Raw genomic sequence first — 21,890 nt, forward strand, 5'->3', positions numbered from 1 at the left:
TCCCAACTAATGGGTACAGAAACTTCTCTTCACTGTTAAGCAAGAGGCACTCACTTTCTCTTGTGTCTCACTCATACCTGTCCCCACAAAACAAGGGCAGGTAGGAACCAAGTAGCTCAGAACTGACCCCACTTAAACACAGCATAAAAAAATAGAAATGAAACAAAATACAAAGTGCTATAAAATAATAATAATAATAAATAATAATTAACCAGCAACTCAATGCTGAATCTATTAATACTTAAATATAATGTACCCATTAATAAATAACACAGTAACTCAAGTCATAAAATAACCCATAAATATAATGTGTGCAGTAATTATGGTTACAGTAACATTCTGCGCACGTGAAATGATTTCAAAGCTTGTTTGTACATCCACAAGTGTGAGCGCTAGTCTCCATGAATATAATACAAAATGGCTTCTTTTTTGAACACCTGAGTAGAGAGTTGAAATCTGTGTCAACCATCCCCACTGTAAGTTAATCAACAAAAAATCTCATAACTTTAAATCTGTGTGCATGTTAAACGTTAGTGCCACACAAACAGTGCAAACATTTCTCAGAATGTGTGCACATATTTTATCTAGACAACCTTTTTTTAGGACACTTTTTTTTCACTGGTTTACAAATGGTGATAGACAATCACAGACTTTCAAATTATTTCTGAGCATTATTTCACACGCTTAAAATGTAATTGAGACTTATTTGAGCCCATAATTGGCCAGACTGATTTTACCAGTAGAGGGCGCCACCTCTACTGGTTATACTATACTATATGGACCTTTGCCAAACCTGAATGGTTTATTTATTTCATTTATTCTAACCACTTCACTAAAATCAGACGGGCTGAATCACAGATTATATAAACTTTCTCATAACTGTTCACTCTGCATAACTTTTATCTTTATTCCCTCTACTCTCCTCCTCACTTTATGATCCTCAACAGGTCCCCAACAGGTCAAACGTACTATGCCACCTTCCAGCACGCGGCACTGAAGGCAGGTAATCTCTCGGCCTAATTAAATCTGAGGCAATCAGGGCCACAGATGGAGCCGATCAGTGTGGGACGTGCCGCCTGTCAGGAGGTGTGTTCAGTGCGCACAGTTGGTGCTCTGTGGCCACTCAGTGCCATGATGTGTGAAGGAGCCCTGGGGAATTTGTGCTACTAGATGCGTGGATATCGAGTCTCCACAATCACACAAAGCTGCTGAAATAACTGTAATGGAGAATGACTGCTGGCTGTTTCCCCGCGCGCAAAAATGCACGGTGCGTTTACCCGTTTTTGTTTGGAGAGGTGCTCTGAAATGTGATTGAGGAGTGTTGCTTTGGCACGGAAATATGTAGCCTAACTTCGATTTACAACCCAAGAGTTCAAAGCCATGTGGAGAGGAGCAATGGGTCGCAAAAATGCCGCAACTTGGCTCCTTCGGACGGTCTTCCTGTCGCTGCTTTGCGCGCACTCGCTCGGGCAGGTGTTCAACCTGACGCTGTCTGTCAAAGAGGGTTTGCCTGCTAAAACCATAGTCGGAGATCTGGGAGCGGGGTTAAGCAGGCCAAGCACTGGGTTCTTCATCTCAGAGAGCAGAGATTCTTATGTGTTCAGAGACTTGGAAATAGACGCGGACACGGGGATCATCTCCACAGCTGTGGTCCTGGACAGAGAGAGCAGAGATAAGTATGAGTTTGTGGCAGCCACTCTCACAGGTGAGATGATAAAGGTGAAGCTGGAGGTGGAGGATGTGAATGATCACTCACCTGTGTTTCCCTCAAAGGAGGTCGACTTGGAAATATCAGAACTGAGCCCCCCGGGGAGTCGATTTCAGCTTGAAGGAGCTAAAGATGAGGATGAGGGTGAGTTTGGTACCCAGGGATACAGGATCACAGACAGTGACTTGGGGCAGTTATTCCACTTGGAGTATCGCAGTTGGTCTGAGAACCACCCCACCCTGGATCTCATCCTCACCAGCAAACTGGACAGAGAGAGACAGGACTTCTTCTCCTTCCCCATTGAGGCCTTTGATGGGGGCATCCCAGCCAGGACGGGGACTCTTCAGGTGAACATCCACGTCCTGGATGAGAACGACAACCCTCCAGTGTTCAACCAGACTGAGTATCACGCCGCGCTGCCTGAGAATGCTCTGCTCATGACCTCTGTGTGTCAGGTCCACGCCACTGACCTCGACCTGGGCAACAACGGCCACATCACTTATGAGATCAACAGGCGGCAGAGTGACCCAAATGAGGTTTTCTCGATCGATGAAAACAGCGGGGTGGTGTATCTCAACAAGCCCCTTGATTATGAGACTCAGGCTTTTCATGAGTTGATCATCAGTGCGAGAGATAACGGGGCTCAGCCTGAGTACAGCAGCACGTTTGTGGGTGTGAAGGTGCTTAATGTCAACGATAACAGTCCCACCATCAATGTGCTGTTTCTCAGCGAGACAGGAGATGCAGTGGTGTCAGAGGCAGCAGCAGTTGGGGACTACGTTGCCCGGATTTCAGTGTCAGACCCCGACTTCAGGGACGAGATGATTACTGTCACACTTGAGGAGGAAGATGGGAAGTTCACCCTGAAGCAGACAGATGATTTTCTGTATGCTTTATGTGTCAATGCAGAGCTTGACAGGGAGGAAAAGGATCTCTATGAGTTAAAGGTGCAAGCCACAGATTTTGGGAGCCCACCCCTGAGCAGCGAGATGGTCCTCCTCCTGAGGGTGGCTGACACCAACGACTGCCACCCAGTCTTTGAGAAGGACGTGTACATCATCAGTATATCTGAGGACGCTCCTCAGGGGAGTTCCCTCATCCAGATACGGGCCCGAGACGCAGATGAAGGCGTCAACTCAGATGTTAAATACTCTATCCTCAAGTCCAACCACGACAGCCTGCTCAGCATCGACCCCGAGTCGGGCCTGGTCACAACAGCTGCGGCTCTGGACAGAGAGACACAGATGGAGGTTTGGTTCCTGGTGGTGGCGGCTGATGGAGGGGAGCCGGCTCTGTCATCCACGGCTACAGTCACTGTGCTGGTGGAGGACGTCAATGACAACGAGCCTGTGTTCCAGCAGCAGCTGTACAACGTGTCCATACCGGAGCACAGTGATGTTGGGAGCTGCTTTTTACAAGTACGTTGGAGAGTATTTACCTTAAAGCATGCAAAAACATTTTCTCACTCGCCCTGAGAGGTATCTGTTACATGACATAGATAATCTGTTAACAAAATCATGTCCCTCCTCCTCTTCATAGCTCCTCCTCCTCTAATGGGATTTGCAAGAATTCATCGCATGTGAGTGAAAACAGCCAATCAAAGAACAAAGAGTCTCTAACGCAGCTCTCAGTAATGTCAGTCACGGCTCAGGAACTGTGGTCAAACTGTCAAACTAGGCAGCGCTTATCAAATATGAATCAAGATTCTGTAACTGCATTGCCTATTTCTCACCTCAAATGTTTTCAGGGATACATTTTAGTGTACTGTTGAGCTGTAAAATGAGAAAGTTTGTGGCCCAGGTTGCTGTGTTGAAAACAGTCAAGCCAAAAACAAAGCAGTGCCCACTGGCTGGAGCAAACTTTTAATTTAACAGCTAAACAGTGCACTAAAATATGTTTCTGAAAACATCTGAGGTGAGAAATAGACAATGCAGTAACACGATCTTGATTCATATCTGGTCAGTGCTGCCGAGTTTCAGTTTGACCACAGTTCACAAAGTGATTGTCATAACTGACAGCTGGTTTAGAGACTTCTCAGCTCTGATTGGTTGTTTTCCTTCAGGTGCAGTGGATTCTAGCAAGCGTCAATAGAAGCACAACAAGAAGGAGAAGGACTTTTTTCTCACAGACTATCTGTCTCATGTTGTGCTGTGTGGATGTAGCAACAGTTTCAGCTAATATGACAAAAGGTTATTAAATTTATTGACTGTAGCTTTAATGGTCTTAAACTCTTAGGCCACACATAATGCAAATTTAAATGAGAAGAATTTTGTTTTGGATGTTCAAAACACTGAAAAATGTGAGCGCCACAGACTATTCCAAAATATTCCATTCTCTTTCACTGTATTTGGGTGGAGGCAGAAATCTCAGAGGCAGATATTTCAAAGTCAGGACAACTGACACGAGGTGAAACAGTTAATCAGTTGGTTGATCTACAGAAAAATGAGCCTATTCTGTCATGATGACTTTATTATTTTAGTCATTTTTTTATACACTAATCGATTATTCAGGAATATAATTAGCAGGTTTGTTGTAGTGCAGAAAATCATCAGTTGGGGCCCTAACTAACACCAAAGCTCTCTGCATGAAAAGATACCACCAAAGTTAAGAGTCAACATATGTGTTTGTAATGTGGATGAACTGAGCCTTTAAATTATATTAGTTTGTCTCTGTAGGTTCATCTTATTCTTCCTGACAGTGATGTTCAGTTCAAGTTTAGGCTCAGTGGTTCACAACCTGGGGATAGCGGCCCCTCCAGGGGTCACAGTGTAAATCTCAGGGGTCACGAGATGATTAACAAGACACAAGAAAAAACATAGTTCTGCTCCACAAATATATTGTTTATTGTGTTTGTTCATAGAGAGAGATAAATGTTCATTAAAATGGAGTTGGGGTTGCGCTGGCAGAACTGTCCAGTCCAGGCCTACAAGCCATGTGAAATGAAGGACTCAGTTCATTGTTCAGACAAACAAGAGGCCTTGTGCTAGTTCACATCAGCGCTTGTCAGATACTCGAAATAGAAGTCGCTCATCTTTCCTTCATTCTTGTGAAATATACTGTCGGACAGTTTAACTTCTAAAAATATGCAATTCATTCTTGCAGCAAATACAGTTTTTGACACAAGTAGACATTGCTTTATTTTAAGGGCTCATATGAAAAAAATCTTGGGAACAACTACTCACCATCACACCTACATGTTACTTTCAACTTGACAATCATAGATCAACTAGTTTTGTTGAACATAAAGCTGAAGATTAAAGTGCAAACTAGAGCAGGGTTAAGAGATCTCCAGAGACAACTATCAACATCTTAATGCTCTCTGTCTTGCTGTCACTTTCTTACATTGCATAAGACAAAAGTAGCCTTCAGTCTGTAAACACAAAGCCATCAGTGTTCCTTCTAAACACACACACACACACACACACACACACACACACACACACACACACACCCTGTCCAGTTGTGCACTGTGACTTTGATATGACAGATGTGATGCCTGGTACCACACTCCTGCAGCCTGGTACAAACTGAAGCCCTTTACAAAAGAAGCCTTATTTACCAACTCTGTAAACATCACTGATATTTGGAATCTAATTTGATAAAAAAAAAAAGGGGGAGCTATTACTGTGTGTTATCATGCATACAGGCTTAGGCTTTTTACTTTTAAGTCAGTCAAAATGCATCAGAAACATAAAGAACTGAAATGCTAATATGAGAGAATCAGTCACAGTCTGATGCTTTACACCTTGACATCTGAGACTCTTCAAAAACCTCACGGCAGAGAGGTGAGATACAGGTGAGAGGTGGAAAATCAAAGCAACTACAGCTGCTTTCATAATCAATTCATCTCTTAATTTATTATCTTATTAAGCATTTAGTCTATAAAATGTAAAAAAGAAAAAGGTGACAAATGGTGCCCCCCGGTTTACTTGGCAGTCGTAAAGAGAGATATAAAGTCAGTTCAAAAGCTTCCTTGGTGCTGGGTGTGTTACACGTCTAATCAGACCTTGACCCATGACTGTAAAAGTTCCCCTGATCAGAGTCCATAAACTCTGAGATGATATCATCTTTATGGCTGGAAAGTGAGTGCTCTATCTGTGAAACGTGCGTCTTGTAACGAGTACGGTCCGACATGAAAGGAGCTGTGGTCGATCTGAGGCGTGTCTTGATTCCTGTTTTCCAGCGCAGTGATACTCTTCATCCTTTGATTGGAGGGATCTTTATGCTTTTATTATGTTGACTTTCTCTGACGGGGAAGAAGACAGAAGTCTTATGATTCACAGTTACTACAGAGGTTAAATCTAATAATTAACAGATGGTACTGACTACAGTGAGGCCCTCCTGTAACACTGTACATGAAAAACAGCAAACTGTATACTGGGGAAAAAAAATGTCTTGTTGTTCCGAATGGAAGAATGGATTAGTGACAATGAGTGTTCATGTGAAAAAGCCGCCTGTAGTATACACAGTAAATACAAATGTATATATAGATACAAGACTTAGATGTCCATTTGCTGAATAAAGTCATGAGATGCGGTCAAAAGCTCCGGAAAAGAGTTTGTGGATTACACTGCATGTCACTGCAGAGCTGTGACAAGTTCTTGAAGCTTTTATTTCGTCTTTATATTAGAGAAACAAGAAAGTAACACAATTTGTTGAGTGTGTTAAGTGCTGGCATTAACACTGTTAGTTATCTACCTGCTTTTTAAATAGACACCATGACAAAATCAGTTAAAATACTGGCGGTTTTCTTGCTTCAATTTAACTTCACTTATGTTTCCTACAAGAAGTACTTACAACAAAAACACAATAACATGGTGGTCTCCTTTTTATTGTTACTGAAACATGAGATGACACGGGGCACCCATGAGCTTACCTGGTAGAGCAGGCACCCCCATGTAAGGCTGTGTCCTTGCCGCACCGGCTGCGGGTTTGAGTCCAACCTATGGCCCTTTGATGCATGTCCTCCCCCCTCTCTCTCCCCCTTTCATGCTATAATCATCCCATCAAATAAAGGCGAAAAGCCCCAGAAAATATCTTAAAAGAACACACACCAAAAAAAAACATGACATAACACAGAGGGAGATTAGACAAAGTTGACAGAACGCAAATACAAATATGACAGCAAACAAAGTATTCTGCAGGTTAAAACCACAATATAAAAACAAAAGGAATATGAAAGGATTAATCAAAGTAGTAGAGCCGATTAAGTTTATGGGCATCAAAAAAGCACAAGTATGTATACTGAAAAAGTAGCAGAGTGGACTAATGTTGCTGTGGCAGAAAATAAACACTTAAAAACTAAACATTAAAAAAACTTAACTTAAAAACTCTACATGAAAACTATCCATGCTGAACTGTATAAAACAAGGACCTGACTCTTAATGGAGGCTTATAGGTTTATATACGCAGGTGATGTTTACTGTAAATAACAGCCTTCTGGTCAAGGCAAACAAAGGATTACCACCAAATAAGGCTTTACAAGTTTAATCGTTTTCCAAAGACAGTCACCTTCAACAGTAACAAACCATACTGTGCACATTTTCACTACTTCATTATTGCTTTATTTATTATTTATTTGACAAGGTCAGTGCATACTACTAAGATTTCTGAAGTTAGCCAGAAAGGATAATGTATTTTCATCTGTAGTCCCGGATGTGATGTAACATTTCCATGTTTAAAATCTCCTTTATTATCACACTCCATTCACGACACCAGTCACATTTTATTGTTAGTTAATTCTCTTTTTTAAATGTGGGTTTATTCATTTCTTTATCTGGCAGCGAAGCAGTGAAGTGTCTGAGAGTGGATTGTCTTTTTCCACAGCTGTTTTTATTTTTTAAGATGGAGTATTTTTCCTTAACGGTTTTCACATGTTACTGACTGTGTTTCAGTTGCTTGCATCAAACTGTATTGTTCTTCTCTTTAGGTTGTTGCCACAGACGCAGACAGCCCTGAGTTCGGCACACTGCTCTACTCTCTGTCTGACGGCTTTGACATGCAGGACCAGCACCCTCTCTTCAAAATCCACCCTCAGACCGGAGAGCTGTGTGTCTCCCAGGATATTGATCGAGACTCGGGGCAGATGGTCCACGACATTCTCATCAAAGCTGAAGATCCAGTGAGTGGGCTTCATTAAGGTTTAACCAGTGCTGTGTCAAAACCTGATTTTCTGTCTTGATACATCAGAATTTACTTCCTGTACTGTGATCCAAACAAGATTGCAAGGTTGCATTAAACTCACTTTTTTCTTTCCTCACTTTTCTAATGTCAGGGAGGCCTGAGCGCTCAAACGTATGTGCACATCGAGGTAGAAGACCTGAATGATAATGCTCCAGTGTTTAACCCCGATGAGTACACCATGAGCATCAGCAGCCACGCACAGCCCGGCACAGAGATCCTCAATGTTATCGCCACCGACCGAGATTCTGGCAGGTTTGGACAGGTCACGTACGACGTCGTCCCTGGTGACATGTCCAGTTTGTTTGCACTGGATCAACAAACAGGTAGGCAGGCGTGAGAAAACACTGACTTTACAGGGTCTTTGGTGTCTTTTCTGTGTCTTCTTTAGGAGAATTATTAAGATAGAATAAGAGATAGCATTGATAGCAGCTCATAAATCTGTAATGCCTTTATATATGTTTATGGATTATATATATGTGGCACTCATATCTGGCACCGGACCGTTTCCTTATTTGTTAATATGTTTTCTAAAATGTTGTTTTTTAAGAAATACAATTGTTATTTTTTTTAAAATGCTTTTGTGTTTTGCCCATCTGAGCCACTGTACCTGTGGCACTTCACCAGCCAACAAGCTGTTCATCATCAAATCAAAACTCTGCACTCCCTGTTAACACAACAGTTACACAACACTGTGGTTTTTAAGTGGATGATTATAATGAAGTGTTACGACCTCTCAAGCTTCAGTGCCTTGTCATGTAGATCCACTCACGGGTCTTTAAGTAAGTTGTGTGACTGGCAGTCGCAGCATTCAGGGATAAACAACTACTTACTTTGTGTAAATCCCCATGATATGATTGTCAGTGTCACTGCTCAGCAGGGGTGATGCAGGAGGCCCAGAGCTTTAGATCCCCATGTGGCTGCGTGTAAGATAAGATCTGCACTCAGCCACAGTGTAGCATTGAATAAAATATTTTAAATATAAAAGTAAAGTAGAATAAGCCAACCATTTTAAACAGGTGTATCTGACATACCTGCACACGAACAATTTTGTAACTGAACATAGTGTGAGCAGTAGGGTTGATTCTCTGAGATCACAAGGAGAGCATGGAGAGGTGAATTTAGGTGACCCATCTGTCATCATGCAGTCTGTCTATAAATGCAGTAAATAATGTGTTGACTCATGTAGGTAGGGTTATTACCAATGGAGCATGTTGCAAATCTGGCTGTGAGCAAAGTCTGTTTTTAAGAGTTTGTAACATAGCACCCATAGTGATGTATTCAAATTAAGTGGAGGTTTTTCTAAAAATTCTTAATGCTTAACTAGATATTGGTTGTGCTGTTATTGTGCAGTGCAGTTTTTTTCATCTAAATTATATTAATTATATAATGCCCTCGCGATCAAGGGTCTTCAAAAAGAAGTTTTAATCAAAAAAACAGTATATTTTCCCCAAATTGTTTTTGTCTGACCAACAGTCCAAACCCTCAACCCCCAAAAATATTTTACATAGATATGAAGCAAAGAAAATCAGCAAAGTCTCAAATTTGAGAAGCTGGACATCAAGATGAACCAGCGTTTTTGCTTGAAAAATGATTTACATGATTAATCAATCAATCAAAAATAGTAGACTGATAAATGTTTTTGTCATTCAACTAATCTTGGCTCTAATTCCAGAGATAATTCCCTGGTTAAATAAATTAAAAGAGAAGAAGAAAATGACAATTAAGTTATTAAAATGAAGCAAAAAAACCTTTAGAATGATTGCATGATCTGCCTTAATGAATAAAATGTATTTATCTCCTGTCTGTCCCTGCAGGGATGCTCCTCCTGAGCTCCACTCTGACCCACCTGGGTGCAGCCAGTGTGAAGCTGTCAATAACAGCACAGGATGGGGAAGGTTTGACCTCAGTCAAGCCTGCAGAGGTCACCATCAATGTTTTACAGAGCGCCCAGGCTCCAGCTGTGTTCCAGAGGTCACGCTACACCTTCACAGTGCCTGAGGACGCACCGCCCGGGACTCCTGTGGGAACAGTGGTGGCCACAAACCCAGCAGGTGAGTGCACGTCTGGCCACATCATCATTTTGTGGTTGAAGAGCAGCTGGCTGAGAGGTGATAGCTTAGGCTGACATTAACACAGATAAATATAGGGGTAATCGGATTACTAAAAAAAAAAAAAAAAATTAATTGGTGAAAAGGTTGAAATCTGTCTGCGTCTTCCGCAGGTAGTGACAATTAAAATGTGTCATCATCACATCATCAACAAATCAAGTATCAGCCACACAGGATCCAAGGGGGAATGAATTATAATGCTGCCATTGAGTCAGCAAGTTAAAGGGATACTTCGCTGATTTTCAACCAGCTTTGTATCAAAACACTGTGTGTAGTATGTGTAAATGTACTGTGGTAAACTGCCCTCCATCCAGACAATGCCTACATATACCTCATCGCCCCCCAATGAAACTCAGTCAGATGATGTTATTTACATCATCCAGATGAACACTGTTTAACTGTAATACGAGATCGTTTGTTGCCAGCTCGCCGCTATTGTTTCAAACGGATGTGTTTGCATTATATATCACCCACCAGTGGGAACGTTTATTGGTCTGGTGTGGTGCTGTGCATTCTGGTAGTTGTAGGTTTTCTCACTCTTGAGCAAATGTGTCCTTTTTCTCTGTTGCCTCTGGATCTGTGGCGCCATTTTAAGATCTATTTGCATCTTTCTACTGCATAAACATGCTAGTTTTATTGAAAGGCCATCTTTCCAGCAGTAGAATACTTCTCTTACTGTGTGCTCTTAGCCTATATTTGTTTACAATTTGGAAAATGGGCAGTATTAAAAGTATAACAAATTGGCTATTACTGACTCCTGTTTGCAATGTACCCTTGAATGTACAGACAACTATCACCTGATCACTTTAATGCTAAAAAAAAGATTAAAGTTCTGGGGTTAGAAGGAGTCTTTTTTCTATGATTTATCATTGTGGATTCATCGATTATTATTTGTGATGGACATCAGAGATTCTGATATCACCTGAAAGTGTAAGTCACACTGAATCATGTGACTGAAAGTAAGTGTATCATGTCTGTGTGTTCAGGTTTGAATTAAATTACAGCAGTCATGTGCTAAGGGTTTTAAAGTACCTCACTTGACTCCAGTGAGCTGTTCACCGCAGCCTCTGCTGCAGCTCCACCTGCTGACTGTGCTGATAAGCAGAGCAAATCAGTGACTTTCTGTTTTTAGAACACCAGCATGCATCTGTCCCTTTCTCCTAACAACACAATTTTATAGACATTCTAGGACATGATTAAATTTTCCAAATGCTTAAAAAGAACGATAGTGCATGAACACCTCCAGTCAAAGTTAAGAAGTGAAGTGTATTCATAGCCTCATGTTACCTGAAACAGAACTGCCCCAATCAGTCCTACAAAGCATACTATACTCTCAAAAGTAGATCTATAGTCTATTGGCTCTATTGTTCTGTTGCAAATGTCCTCACATGGCACGGTGACCCAGTTGTAATCACTGTCACCTCTCCATGTGTCTGTGTGTGCTGGTTTCTTCTCACAGTCCAAAGAGGTGCAGGTCAGGTGATTAGAAGGCTTTAAAATGTTTTGCTGGAATTGGCTGCCGCTAAGCAGGTGTCAAACTCAGTCCATGTGTTCAAGTGAAAAAAGATTAACACATTCAGTCTAAATTATGTTGCATAATTTATATTGATTATCTATGACTAACCCTAACTTTTGATTTACACAAAGTTTTCCCAACAGCAGACGTTGCAGAGCTGCAGTATTTAAGCAGGATTTGTTCTGACGGGTGACTGTGACAGAGACAATTGAGCGATCATTGTCATTGTTCAAATCTCCTTCCAGACATGAAGAGACAGGCAGTAAAGAGGCTGTTTAATCTTTAATCCTCCTGAGCCACATGTACAGATGACACATGATAAAGGGTCAAAGACAATTGTTCACCATATTATTCTGAGAGGTCAGAGATAATCCCTCCATAAATATCCACCTGTACTGGTGTAGGATTTGTTGATATTATAAATACATATATTCATCTTGTTTTGTGAGGCTCTCTGCATTTGCAGGTAAAAGTGAGTTTAGCATGTTATACATACAAATAGGACTCTGAGTAAAGGAGATACAGCAGCTTGTGTTGTGTATCATATATGATCTGCAGTTACACAGACTAAAGGCTCTTCTCTCAGGAGAGTTTCCCGACTCCCCAATTTTCCAGGATTATCCCAGCATAGTCCACTTGTTATGTGCCACTAACCCCACTTAGTCCCTTCAGCAGCTAAACCACTCCACTCCCCCTAGACAGTTATTTGAGGTTGTCTAATCACTTAACAGATTAACGCCTCAACCTAAAGCAGAAACAACAGAATTGGGCCTGTTTGACAGGGTCGGGCGCCTTTAAGCTCTCTGACTGTTTCAGGGGTTTGTTAGTTACTGTTGAAGTGCAACAAGCACTTGGAGTGGATTAATGAGATCTACTGAGCTGTACTGTAATTACTTAATGTTGCTCAGTGTGTGTGTGTGTGTGTGTGTGTACATGTACATGGTATATAGTGAGGACCAAAAAACATATTTTAGCAACAGAGTGAGGACATTTTTGCAAAGTGAGGACATTTTGGCCGGGCCTCACTTTTTCAAAGGCCTGCTTGAGGGTTAAGACTTGGTTTTAGGGTTCAGGTTAGATTTAAGTTTAGGTTGGGGTTAAAACGGGTTAGGGTTAGGCAACTTGAGGGTTGGGTTAGTTGTGATGGTTAAGATTAGGGTTAGGGGCTAGGGAATGCATAATGTCAGTGTACTTCGATCGAACAAAAATAGAAATACAAGAGTCAAGAGTGTGTGTGTGTCATCATGGCGAAGTACTTTGGCTTTATACATCATACTTAATGTCGCAGAACAAAACGTGGAAGTCTCTTAAGCTTGTGTTAACCACTGACCTTATATCAGGCATCTAACAAAAAACCCATTAACTCTGAGATAAGGGAACCAGGAGTGCTAAAATGCTAACTAATTTCTGCGTTTTCGGACTCATTCTTGAGACATCCATTATTGCAGCTTGTGGGGTCCCAACATGATGGTCTTAAGTTTTGTTGTTGTGAGCAATTAAAATAACAAATACAAATTCCAGGGCATCTGCAGGTCTTTAAAAAGTCTTAAATTTGATACCATAAATATTAGGCCTTAAAAGTTGTTAAATAATCTTAAAGTTGAATTTGTGAGGTCTTAATTGCCACAAAGGTTTTATCTAATTTAATTTATTCATCTCTTAATTTCGTCTTGTCAAAATTACTCAAGCTCTTCTCCATGAAAGTCCAAATTTTGATGTTACAAATCTTAAAATAAAAAATAAATATGATGATTTGTCCAAAAATTAATCTTAAATTTGGTTTAAATGATCTTAAAAAGGTGTTAAAAAGCTTTAAATTTAAATGTCTAATACATCCATTGTTTTGGGGAGGAAGTAGAAATATCTCAAAAGTTTGGACAAATAAAACTGACGCTATCTGTATGGCTCAATGCAACCACGCAGTTTTTGGTTTATAGAATTTAGGAGAACCCACCCTCAAATGTTTCATTTTTCATCTATCAATAAAAACTCTTTGTCTTCCCAGACTCTCTGGATTCAGTCTCCTACCGAATCTCCTCTGGAGATCCTCAGGGTTTGTTCTCTGTTCACCCAAAGTCCGGCCTGATCAGCAACATCAAACCCCTGGACCATGAGTCACAGCCGTACGCCCTGCTGGTTCTGCAGTCCTACACTGACACCTCTCCAGTTTATAGCACCACCCAGGTCAACATCACTATCGCTGACATCAATGACAACTCACCTGTTTTCCCCAAACTCAGCGACACCATCACAGTGTCCCAAAACACGCTCCCAGGGACAGTGTTGTTCATCGCTCATGCACATGATCATGACAGTGGCGCCAACGGGAGGGTGCAGTATCACCTGAAAAGTACCAGAGATGGTACGTTTGTTGTTGACCACAACCTCGGGACAGTTACGTTAAATCAGAGTTTACAGGTGGATCATCAGCAGAGGTACAGCCTGGAAATCGTGGCTAAAGATGAAGGAGACCCTTCCCAGAGCTCCACACTGACCCTCACAGTCAACGTGGACCGCACCGTTGCTGAAGACAGCCTCGCCTTCGAGACATTGGTCTACCAGGTGGAGATAGGTGAGGGCTACAGGAAAGATTCGAGGGTCATCCAGGTGAGGGCGCACCGGAGCCGGGGAGCACACATGTCGAACTCAGGCCTCACCTACTCCTTAGAGGCAGAAGCCGGATTTCCTCCAGCTCCGTTTCGGATTCACCCAAAGACGGGATGGTTGTATCTCTCCAACAATCTGGACTATGAAGCAGAATCCATGTTTCGTTTCAGAGTGTTGGCCACAGCCAGGGAGGCCTCGCTGGAAAACATGACCGCTACGTCCACAGTGATAGTGCTGGTGCTGGACATCAATGACAATGCTCCGGTGTTCAGCAGTGAGGTCTACTACTTCACTGTGTCAGAGGGGTCGTCACCTCAAGGCCTGGTGGGAACAGTCCATGCCACGGATAAGGATTCTGGGAAAAACGCCCAGCTGTCCTACATCCTGCTCACAGATGGGAAGTTCTTTCGCATCAACGCTAAAACAGGTAAAACGTCTCACACTGAGAACACAATTTGAGATGATACTTTCCTTTACTGTCCTCACATTTCTTTCCCTTCTCTGAACACTTACAGGTGAAATTATAAATTGGGTGGCGTTGGATCGAGAGCAGCACAGCCAGCACAGTCTGAAGGTGATGGTGACAGACCAGGGCCGCCCTCGTCTCAATGCCACCGCCACCGTTCACATCCTGGTCACGGACATCAATGACAACGCTCCACAGTTTACACACCTGCCTGCCAGCAAGGAGCTGAATGTTCAGGTAAACATGTTGGGATCATACCTGTATATTGTACCACAAGAATATGTGTGATCCTGCAGGAAGACTGATGAGTTATAAAGCACGCCAAAAACCCCAGCTCCCATTGCTTTCTGGGTACACCTGCACTTTGGCAATGACCTGCATCTCAACACTTATCAATGCATCAGCATATGCCACTGTCCTGTTTCCAATAAAAGCAACAATTTCTGAATTTCTCAATCCTATTTCAGGAACAGAATCACAAACAGTTTTATTGCCAAGTAGGTTTGCATATACAGAGGACTTGTCTTGGTGTTTTGGTGCATAATGATAAATACTGTCCAAAAGTCAAGAGACATAATATAAAATAGGAACATTTACAATAGAAAATATGAAAAAATACAGATGTTTTTACAAAATATTGACCAAGGGATGTGCAAAAGTTATCTGCTCTCTGGATCAACACATTTCAGTCACCATGTCTTCCATCAAATATGCATTAACTGTGATAAGTTCATCAGAGGAGATCGTTTCCGTGGGTCTGTAGTGATAGTGATATGAAATGACTAAAACCCTTATTGGAACTGACTTTTATAAAAGCAGGAGAGACATTAGAGCTACAGAGTGTGCAGTGTGGCTGTTGTATTGTTATATCCACTCTAATTCACACTGTACATGTTCCTCTCTTTACTGCAGATATGGGCCGGTCTGTCAGCAGGATCCTTTGTGACCAACATGTTTGCCAAAGATTTAGATGCAGGAGAAAATGGAACCGTCACCTTCTCAATGGTCACAGGTGAGTTACACACATTACTGTTATGTACTATGACTGTTAGGGTCTTATTGATGAGTTCCTGAGGGTCACCATCTTGTGTTTCTCTCAGATGATTTAGAGGATGAGGGATTCGGACACTTTGAGATTGACAGTGAAAGTGGAGACATCAGAACAACGGAGCTGTTTACCCAAGGCGCCGCATCGTACTACACTCTGAGAGTAACTGCCAAGGACGGCGGAGCCACACCTCTGGAGGACACCGCAGTCATTCATGTACAGGTACAGTCATAGTATAATTGGCCCTTTCCTAAGTTACTGTAGTCTAGGCTGAGGGACAACTTTATAGTTCTTCCTACTGTTTTGAGGTGTTATAGTTTTGCTGTGACCTTGATTAATGTGAAAATAAACCAACAAACAATATTAACACGGTGTGTAATTGACCTGCAGGTTCATGGATTAGAGGCTCTGTACGGCCACTCTGACCACCAGATTGTGAGGCGTTTTACGGTGAAAGAGGACACGGAGCCAGCCACTGTTATCGGCTCTGCCAGTGTTTCATATGAAGGGAGATTCCACTACTCCATCTCTGAGGGCGACGGCAACATCCACTTCGGCATCGACGGCTCCTCTGGTGACATATATATCAACCAGCCGCTGGACTATGAGTCCGCCATGCAGTACTTCCTCATGGTCCGAGCTGAAGATGTAGGACACGCTCCTGGTGTGAACGTGTCTGTGCTGGTCAGTGTGATAGTGGAGGACGTTAACGACCACACGCCCTGGTTCCCTGACAAGCTGGTGATGTTCGGCCTGTGGGAGGACGCTGCGGTCGGATCGCTGGCGTTTGCTTTTCATGCCAGGGACGCTGATGGGACGTTTGCAAACAGTGCCCTCCGCTACTCTTTGACCTTTGACCCTGAGCTCAGCAGGTCTTCATCACGCTTCCCCTTTCAGATCAACCCTCACACAGGGAGCCTGACTATAACAGCACCTTTAGATCGGGAGACCACCCCCAGCTTTGCCTTCACTGTGACAGCCACCGACCAGGCGAAGAGGAAGGCCGAGCGTAAGCAGACGTCAGTGACGGCTCAGGTCTTCCTGCTGGACGTGAATGATAACCGGCCGGTGTTTGTATCAGCTGACACAGTTCAGGTGATGGAGGACGCAGAGGTGGGGAGTCTGCTGCATCATTTTGTGGCCATAGATGGAGATCTGGGTGAAAACGGGGTTGTGTCCTACGTCATCATAGCTGGAAACAAAAGAGGATTCTTCACACTGGAGGAGAAGACAGGTGGGAATTAATGATGTTCGATAGATAGGTCAGGGCTGATATATCAGCAGATATTAGCTTACTGCTGTTATATCAGTATTGGCGTTATATGTCCACAGATATGGAAAATTTCGAGTACAGCACCTTAAATCCAATCTTGATTGTGCATTAATTTTTAGTTAAATCATTTGCTTATTATTTGTTTCAAAATTAGCAACAATCACGATTAAAAGTTATTTAAAAATCATCCCAACATATCATCGTGATGTTGTGTTTTATTGCATATTATCCCAGAACATGTAAAGCCACTTGTGCCTCCACATATTCAAAGTCCACCTTTCCATCATCTACAGGTCTTCTGTTTCTCTCGGCCCCTCTGGACTATGAGACACAGCGTTTCCACCGTCTAACCATCCGTGCAGTCGACCATGGCATGCCCTCGCTCTCCTCCACCCAGACTCTGACGGTGGAGGTGGGGGACGTGAACGACCAGACGCCTGTCTTCAGTCAGAGTGTCTACAATGCCAGTGTAGCGGAGAACAGAGACCCTGGAGAAGCTGTGATCAGGGTCTCTGCCACTGATAAAGATTCAGGTAATTATAGTCATCAGCATGTTTTCGGTTTGAAGGTACACTATACAGGAGCTGATGGTTACTGGTTGTAAACACAACATTCAAACTTGGCCCCTCCCCCCACACTGCTTGTGCGTACACTGCAAGCCACTGTAATATTGTAGGAAAGTTACATTTGTTGTAATGGAAAAGCTGATACAACTTTATTGACTGACGCGTTTCGGCTTGTGGTCTTCATCAGGGTCATCAGCCGAAGGCCACAAGCCGAAACGCGTCGGTCAGTAAAGTTGTTTTTCATACCACAAGTGTTGCTGGAGCTCTTTTGACATTTTCCAGTGTTTCCTCACTCTCCATGCACCTTGTGAATCGGTGAAGTTGTGCCAGAAACCACTTTCTACTTTAACAAGCTAACTAAGCTAATCGCCAGCACCCACCTGTCCAACAGAAAACAGGCCAACAATTTTCTCAAAACACAAGCTACAGATTGTTTTTTCCTTGTCATTTTCTGGATCGCTGTGCAAGCAGTCTGAGAAAAGTAAGGCTTTTGTATTCGCTTAAAAAGGGCACCCACATTTCTATTAATGTTATGCTTGGCCTGTGGTTTCTCCCTTTTTGTGTTTTTAATTATTTATACTTTTGTAACTGAGCATCTGAGCACAGAGGATGTTGCGTGTCGTACAGGTTGTTAAAAAAATGTGTGGTTTTTGGGCTATATTGATAATTCATTTCAGAGACTGGAAAATGGTGAGAAAATAAAGATAGATAAGGTTGAACTTTATTTATCCCAAAGAAAATGTGCTGTGCAGCAGTCGCAATACAACTTTAAAAGAGTGCAGGTACAAAAAGACCAAAATAACATCTGGTTTTTATAATTTATGCCTACTGATATAACAATATATACGATGCCAAACACAAGTTACCAGTATGGATAAGATTGCCCATAAATATATTTGTGCAGTGTAAGATCTGAGGTAGTAAGTGTAAACCATCAAGAGTGCATGGTTAATACAGAATGTTCATGATTATGTCCATGGTATTTCCTCTAACGTCACATGACTGCACATTATGTACAATGAGTCAGGTGTGAGAAGTTAAGTAGTAATGACAAGAATCCACTGTCGTCTGAAATAAACCGAGGAGTCTATTGTTCTCTAAAATCCTCAATATATTTAATTTGGAAACTATTACATGAGCTGCAGTTTTCATCTGATAGTATTCACATTTAGTCTAAAATAGACTGTGGAGGTGGAGATGGTAGTATGCCTTCACAGTGCCTAGATGGCAGCACTTGCATGTATCCTTGAAGCCTCACAGCCTCAAACCACACACTTAATATGCAGAAAACCAAGCAGTGACACACAGAAATAAAGTTGAACTAAAAAACAAACTGTCATAGCTACAAAATATTGGTGTATTTAATGAATTATGAAGACATAAGTATATATTTTAGACTAATATTTAACATACTAAAAGGCAAAAAGGGAAAATTACCCTACAACATTTCTCTGTTTCAGCAGTAGTAGAGTGGTTCCTTCTTATTATCTTAAAAACATCATACCACGTGAAAAAATACGGCTGAGCAGCAGCTCGCTCTGCCATGTTTAGGTTAAACTTCAGCGCTGCAGTGAATCAAGGTCATCGTCTGTTTTGTTTCACTCCATTAGCAGTTTAATTGAAACCAACCCTTGAACCTTTTTCCTCGTGTGTTGTTCCACTTGTGTCTTTTCCACGTGCTGCGTCCACTGTACATCCCAGCAAATCTCATTCATCTAACCCCTAATCATATTCACAAATCTACACGTCAGTCCTGTTTATTTTAACACGTTGTGCACGGGGCCTCCGAAATCCCATTTCATCCCGTCATGTTGACAGTACTTCTAAATGCTGGAGGTGGAGAGCATGTGGCGGGAGGATCCGTACAGGACGGGTTTCGATGTGAACTAACATTACTGGGAGTGAGAATTGTCCAAGAACAGCAAGCACACAGCTCCTCTGGGAGATCTGAAAGGTCCTCTCTCGTGATGATTTCCATAATCCAAGCCATCTGTGCCAATAGGCGCCGTGTTTTCATCTGTCTCCTCAAATCGCCTCGTCTGGCAGCTCAGCCCGCTCTCCCACCAGTCTTATTTGATTATCATTTGTGCTGCTTTCCCCCCCTCAGTGCTCCCCAAAGATGACCATTGTTTTGTGCCTGTGTTGCTCTCTGTATCCAGTTTCCACATGTTGAAGTCAGTCAGACGAGATGTGCAATATCAATGAGTGTGACAGCTAACCTTTGTGTTACTCTGCGTGTCCTGGATTTCACTTTGTTGAGCAAAATGTTCAGATGGTCGCAGAGATGTTTTTTTTGGTGACCAGCAGCTCTATAGATTGCTCTGTCAGTCAGTCTACAAAAATTTCCCCACCCTCTGGCACACACAGTCTTTGCTGTAGGAGGCTGAAGTTTGGGCAAGAAGGTCAAGTGTGTGTGAGGGTGTGTGTTTGTGTTCATGCCAGCGATCTTAGGGGGCAAAGGGAGTGGCCTCTGACAAAAAGGCGGAAATGGACACACAGACTTTGTGGAAAGATTGATCATGAGCCAGAGGACAGCTGATTAACTGTTCATGCCAACTGGCAAAAAAGGGGCAATGCATGCAATAGCTACGACCACATATTGCGAATTTGTGCTTGTTTGAAGAAATAACAGTGTTTTCCTTTCTCAACCCTTTTCATGTCAAAGACCCCAGAATCGATACACATTAGGTCATTGACCCCCATATAATAAGATTTCATTTCAGGGACCTCCGTCAGAAAAGGTTTTGGTTGGTTAATGATTAAGACCAGAATTCCACTGTGGTCAACTACAGTTGAGGAGATAAACGCAGAGGAAGTGAAATTTGTCCTTATGACTCTTAAGCTGCTTTCACACCGCCACCCAGTAACCACCCTGACATCAGCCAACCTGCAAGGGGGATTACCCAAAAAGCAAAGCACTTTTAAGTGACTGATGCAGCAGGAACTATGGCGAACACTGGCAGTAGTACAAGCTAGCCTGTTGCTGCATACTGTAGCAAGACAACAAAAATCACAGAAGTTGCCAAAAATGTCTGCATATTTGGACAATAAACCAGTCACCCGAAGTTTGGTGGAAATGTTATCCCAGGCCCAGTTCTTCTTCTGGTTGTCCTCATAAATTGCTGGTTCTGTAACTCCAGGTATTCAGACAACAACATTATCAGCTCCTCGAGTTTATCTTCTTTCTGCTATCGTTATACCCGCTATTTGATTGGGCAAAGCCAGGCAGCAACCGCCAGAAGTTCAACATGGTGAATTTGGCGCAACAGAGCAAAATCTGTGTGCATGCGTGTGGCCAGCAACTGCTTCACATACTGCAATGTTGGAAGCCCCTTCCCCTCTGCTGCCTTCCCCTCATTGAAATAACTGGAGGCAGCAAGTTACTGCGCGGTTAAGGCAGCTTAACTCACACTGGATTAACTTCTATAGTGACTTAGATAGTGAACATAAACTATTCCCCATTTTCCTGGGGACCACCTGAAACTCCCTCATGTGCCCCTGATTGAGAACAATCGGTTTAGGTTAAAGGTCAAAGGTGTTACTGTTTATTTACTGGTATTTAGAGTACTGTTCAGTCTTGACAGCAGACTTACATGTTTACATGAGGAGGTCCTACAACTCCTTGTCTCCTTTTTGCTTGAGCTCTCTGAAATCTTGCTATAATCTCCTTGTTATCAGTAGAAGTTTAAAGAATTTGCTATGTATGTTATAAAAGTGGGAAAAGTTGCTGAACACCCAACATGATTTTATATTGTGAGACACATAATAAGCTTTAAGTTTTTGGTCTGCTTCAGCATGTCATTTATGTAAATCACTTGTTGTGTGTTTGTCCTTTATAAGAAAAAAATCTAAAACCAAAAGGTAGAAATTTTAAATTGGATAACTTTATTAATCCCCAGAGTGGAAACTAGTTTGGTCACAAGTCAGATAGACTGCCACTACAGTAGTAACACGCACAAACTAACACATGTTTCTAAAAGACATTAGTGTAGCTAAGGAGTGGGAGCCTGCCTAACTACTAACTTAAAGATAATGTAAAAACAAATACAAGGCTGATAATCAAGTGAGGCGACTAAAAAAAGGCAACATATAATAAAAGAAAGAAAATAGAAGCAAATTTCAAATGTTTCACAGTTATGTGCACAAAAAGACCTTTCAGATTGTTCTGTGGAGTTTCTTGGCAGTCATTAATGGTCACAACACTTTTCAGAAAGCTAAAAACACTGTTTCTAATGAAATGTTAGTGTATCCAACTACAGAGCAATTGGCAGTAATGTTATTATTGCAACATACAACAGCATAAAGAGTTGGTTTATAGGAACTACACATAAAGAATTCTCACTCAGCTCCAGAAATAAAGCATTTACATACAGAGTGAGCTGTCAGTGGATTTAACAAAGGATTATTTCTTTGGA

General features: G+C 42.1%; 1 protein-coding gene across 1 annotated transcript in view; it reads left to right on the top strand.

Moving 5' to 3' along the window:
• The first annotated feature begins 1,249 nt into the window (after positions 1 to 1,249).
• dchs2 (dachsous cadherin-related 2) overlaps positions 1,250 to 21,890 on the top strand; it is a 40,720-nt gene continuing 20,079 nt past the window's right edge. The window contains exons 1-10 of the mRNA XM_050044738.1: positions 1,250 to 3,126; positions 7,638 to 7,829; positions 7,983 to 8,214; positions 9,706 to 9,942; positions 13,521 to 14,549; positions 14,638 to 14,825; positions 15,501 to 15,600; positions 15,689 to 15,858; positions 16,027 to 16,870; positions 17,203 to 17,442. Coding sequence (XP_049900695.1) covers positions 1,381 to 3,126; positions 7,638 to 7,829; positions 7,983 to 8,214; positions 9,706 to 9,942; positions 13,521 to 14,549; positions 14,638 to 14,825; positions 15,501 to 15,600; positions 15,689 to 15,858; positions 16,027 to 16,870; positions 17,203 to 17,442 — 4,978 coding nt within the window. The 5' untranslated portion in view covers positions 1,250 to 1,380. The remainder of the gene's footprint in view (positions 3,127 to 7,637; positions 7,830 to 7,982; positions 8,215 to 9,705; positions 9,943 to 13,520; positions 14,550 to 14,637; positions 14,826 to 15,500; positions 15,601 to 15,688; positions 15,859 to 16,026; positions 16,871 to 17,202; positions 17,443 to 21,890) is intronic.

The sequence above is a fragment of the Epinephelus moara genome, chromosome 5 (genome assembly GCF_006386435.1).
Source record: "Epinephelus moara isolate mb chromosome 5, YSFRI_EMoa_1.0, whole genome shotgun sequence".
NCBI lineage: Eukaryota > Metazoa > Chordata > Actinopteri > Perciformes > Serranidae > Epinephelus > Epinephelus moara.